Source organism: Micropterus dolomieu, linkage group LG03, assembly GCF_021292245.1.
Source record: "Micropterus dolomieu isolate WLL.071019.BEF.003 ecotype Adirondacks linkage group LG03, ASM2129224v1, whole genome shotgun sequence".
In the NCBI taxonomy this organism is placed as follows: domain Eukaryota; kingdom Metazoa; phylum Chordata; class Actinopteri; order Centrarchiformes; family Centrarchidae; genus Micropterus; species Micropterus dolomieu.
Window position 1 is genome coordinate 16,497,136 of NC_060152.1, and position 4,733 is coordinate 16,501,868.

Below are 4,733 nucleotides of genomic sequence, written 5' to 3' on the forward strand. Positions count from 1 at the left end.
TCAAAATAATAGCTGCATAATGACAAGACATCAAACTACTGTCATATTCTTTAATTATAATAAAAATATCCTGCTCAGAACTGCCGCTTCATAACATCGTCCTATTATTGTGACAGACTTAATCTCAGATGTTTAGCAAAGTTTGCGGTGTTGCCAAAGTATTTCACTGTCTTTGCACACACATCACACAGAGCGACATCATTACCTTCACAGCTAAAATACAGCCAGAGTCAGTAATTCAATAGCGGAAAATGTAAAGGGCTGCAGCTGCTCACTTCAAAGAAGCTCTGTCACAGAGCCGTAGCGCAAGCAGGACTTTGACAGGCGGAAGGAAAAGTAGTTCCTATCAACCGAGTATAATTAGACCATCCTGGTGACAGTAAGATACTTATGATAAAACACACACACTCACTCCAAATAACTGAGTTTAGATATCGATCCTTTTATGAGTATCGATCCTAGAGCAGGAAACGTTGGTATCAGAAATATCGATACTTTAGGATGAATCCGCACATCACTAGGGCTGGTACAAAAAACATGTTGTTGGATTAGTTTTATGTAGTTAATCTCTCTCTCCAGAGCTCTGTTTTGGTTTTGTTACCTTTGTGAGACAATTAGCTGATCACTAATTGGCAATAAAACAGCAGCTTCCAGCATCGAAGCTCAGATCAGACAGCTGAACTTTTACTGCGCTGGTAGAAAAAAATATGTTGTTGGATTAGTTTTATGTAGTTAATCTCTCTCTCCAGCGCTCTGTTATGGCTTTGTTATGTGGATAGAAATGTGCCCTTACCTTCCTGAGACAAACAGATGATGAATATTATTAGCACTAAAACAGTAACAGCAGGGAAGCTCAGATCAGCAGCTAAACTTCACATTTTACTGTCCTGGTGGAAAACATGTATTTCTTTACTGCTAATGATATATAACATGACCGATCAAGTGAGCAATAATGAATACTTTCCGATTTTGCATTAATGTGGCACAGCAAAATTTTTGGATATTGCTGTGCCACCGTCACACAAATGTGTAATTTGTACTTTCACATGCTAAATGCCCATTAAAAAACGTTGCACCGCTTTACCACAAGCTGAAATTATGGCTGTCAGTACTACTTTGTATTTCTGTTGTATTTTAAAAAATTAAAAAAATACATTTTGGTAAGATTTGCAAGCTTATCTAATTAAGCAAAGTGAGAGGAGCCTTGATCCTCACCAGCCAATGCCTTTGTAAACTTCATGTATTTTGTGGTTTATAATGGACTGTGGTGCAAAAACAGTGAGCTTACATTGTCCTGCTATCTGTCAGTGGTCATACTTGATGCACTAGATGTGATAGTTTTTGAGATGTTTTTCATTTACTTTGGGATGTTAGTCCAGATGAGCCAACCCTCCCAAGATCTAACAAAAAGTATGATTACAGTACAGTAAAATACTGTATTACAGGTGTATGAGACATCATGTAGCACTTCATTTCTTGATGTGGCTGTTTATTAATGCACAAGAAAGGCTGTTGTTTATTAATGAACAAGTAACAATATTCAAAAAAACATTTGGTTTTAATTAATTAATATTAAGATTAAAAATAATTAAGTAAATTTAATTTCTTAATATATCTATCTAAAGAAACCTGATTTCTTGACTGGCAACTCTCTGCTATCTCATAGAGGAAATCTTTGTCCTGTCTCATGCACCGTAGCTATACTGAAATTCAGTTTTACACTGCAGTCAGGACTATTGTGGGGAAAACAAAAGAAAACCAACATAAAACAAAACATGGAAAAGGTTATTACACCCATTCTGGTATATTCCTGTAAAGTAAGTGTTTCGGAAATCTCACTGATCCTCCCGGCTATCCTCCAAGAGTTCATCAAATTGCTTGTCTCGTTGTTTGGATCACTCCTCTCAAAATTCTTCAAATTCCAGGACCAGCGGGAAGCCTGAAATTCAGTTCCTGCTCTACAATCTCTCTCCTTTCTCGTGTTGTTTCTCTGACCTCTCTGGATTTTGTCCCAGCCTCGCCTGACCTCCATAAAGAAACATGACACAACTTGATATCACACAGCAGGCACATATGCCAAACACAGGTGGAGACAGATACAGATGGGGAAGCACTGCCTTAACAGAAACGCACAAATAATATTCCTGCTCACAAAGTTGTGTCAAATGCTGTCAGAGATGTCAACTGGTTTCCCTGAACGCCCTTTGATCAGACAGCAGAGCTCCAAGCAGCAGCGGAGGAGATTTATATGCATGTGCATTAACACTCACACACACGGCATGACAGCGACACCTCAGGTCTCCTTCTGTGCTCACGGCAGCCCCAGGCTTTTCAGTGTGTGTTTCATGTGCGTCAGTTTAGTTTATGTTGGGCGCTAGTCTCTCTGAAGTCTCTTTTAAACAGCCTGGCTCCCTATGACATTAAACAGACCCACAATTCACCATCACTCTATCTCCGGGCTCTCTCTCCCTAATCCATTAACATATCACGTTCCCTCCATCGTTCTTTTATATCTCCATCCTGGACATCTCGCTCTCTCTCTCCCACCCCCCCAACCCCCACTCCCCTGTTCATCTCTTAGTGATGTCGTCTCCTTTCAAGAGCGGTTGCCATCACTACTTCCCTACAAGAACACAATTTCCCCCTTCACGTCCTTCTGTGTCTCTTTTCAGATCCCATCCTCTCCTCTCCAGGCTTAATCCCCCTTTTAGAGATTGCACAACCAGTGTTTCTCACAGCCACTTGGACAAACTCCGGAGCGAGAGAATCCAGAGTTTCACTGGCTTTGCAATTAATGACTGGGAGCGAGGAGCCTCCCTTCTGGGGATTTTATGTTTATATGTGTCAAAGAAAATTAAGGAGGAGGGAGGGAGATAGTGTTTATTTGAGTGGGCGCCAATGAGTCAGGAGGATTTGGTGGTTACTAATCAACACAAAGTTAGTGCTGCTAATTCATATAATAAACTACAAACATCGCTTATTTGCACGCTCTCTGTATAGCCTAGTTTATTCTTTATGAAACCAGAGGCCTTTGATTCTGACCACTTTCTCTGTCATAAACAAGTGTGTAAATATGCATGTTGCTGTTTGAAGTATTTTCAATGAGGAACCCAGAGATGGTGCTATTCATGCGTGCGAGCTGTCCTTTGGTCATTTCGGCTTCATAAGCTCAACAGTTGCCAAGACGACGCTAATGGGCGCGGTGATATTCTGAACAGTTGTAATGCCTCTCAACTGGAGCAGAACAAGGCACAGGCTAATATCAGGGAAGTGAAACAGCACAAAGTGGCCAGAAGCCCAGACACCATTGCTCTCTGTGGAGTAGCTGAGGTACACAGCCGGGCTGGGGTCACTTCATTTTCAGGTCATAACCTTCAGTGCAGAACATAGCCTGGTCCCGTAGAGGAAAGAGTGCGAGACTGACGGGGCCATGCAATAAAAGTGTTTCCTGCAGTGTTTGATTGGGTCACTTCAGACCACCTCCAAGTTGATACACTTCCAAGGGGTTTTCTCCACCACATTTTGAGCCAGGAAAGCCCTGCTTTCATGAGATAAAACATTAACCCCTGGTGCCTTATTTCACATAGCAACACCATAAACGGGTATGTCACGACTGTGGTTATTAGTGTAATCTATAACTAAATTGATCACAAGATGAGATGGGCCAGGAACATACACTGGTACTCTCCTACAAATGCTTGTAGGGCAGATTTAGGTCAGTTTCCACTGATAATAGTTACCTAAAAAAGAGCACTATACTTTCTAATGCACATCAGATCAAGTCCCCAAGACTCCCTTAAATTCAAGGTTATTAAAACCCAACAGCTGGAAAATAGTCCCTTATGCCAGCAAATCCTGAGACTAACAAATCCTGCAACATGTCACACACACCTTTCTCAAGCCAGCGCTGCTTTACAAACACCAATCACAGTAAACCAAATTACCACTTGAAGCAAAAATGCTTATTTAGAAATTGGGAGAAAGAGACAAAAAAAACAACACAAACTAGCTTATTATCTGGCACTAAACAGAGATTATGAAATTGCTGAATATCTCTACTACTGCCAGAGATTTCAAGCAGAGGCTTTGGCTGCATGGCAGGTTAAATCTTGTTCATTCCTGTTTGTAGTTTATGTTCTATTTTGTTGTTGTAACTTGTAATTGCTCAACTGAATGGTCATGACTGCATTGATTCTCGTTATATTCGAAAAGTATACTTTGTGATTTTGCTGCAAACAGCTTTGGCAACATTGTTTAACCTAAACATTCATGCCAATGAAGCATACTGAATTGAATTGAAAATGAGAGTGAGAGCGAGAGTGAGAGTGAGTGAGAGACTTTGCCTGTTTTAAACTAACTTTAAAAAGTCAGTGTAAAAAAGAGGCAAAGAGTGAAATAGAGAACTGCCCATGGCAGCATAAAGTCCCAGCTGAAAGTGATTACCAATGCAAAGCTTGGCACAGGCGCAAAGTGGAATTAAACACTTCAATCTCTAATCACTCGGGCATTTTCGGCCAAAATCAATACACACTGTTGTCACTGGGGGTGTTCTCTTGACGGTTGGAGAGAGCACAGCTGCCTGGCTATACAGTACCAGCAAACCACAGACACACAGCACATGAAGAATAAAAAAAAAAATAAAGAAATTACAACACACATACAAATACACAAACCACAGCATCGTGCCTCTCAGTCTGTGTGAAGCCAGCGTGCGGTAATTTCTCTTTTAACAA

The 4,733-nt window shown here is 40.8% G+C and overlaps 1 protein-coding gene across 1 annotated transcript in view; it reads left to right on the plus strand.

Moving 5' to 3' along the window:
• LOC123968081 (nuclear receptor subfamily 4 group A member 3-like) overlaps positions 1-2,044 on the plus strand; it is a 17,639-nt gene extending 15,595 nt beyond the window's left edge. Inside the window, exon 6 of the mRNA XM_046044563.1 lies at positions 2,016-2,044. Within this exon, the coding sequence (XP_045900519.1) occupies positions 2,016-2,044 (29 nt within the window). The remainder of the gene's footprint in view (positions 1-2,015) is intronic.
• Positions 2,045-4,733: the final 2,689 nt, after the last annotated feature.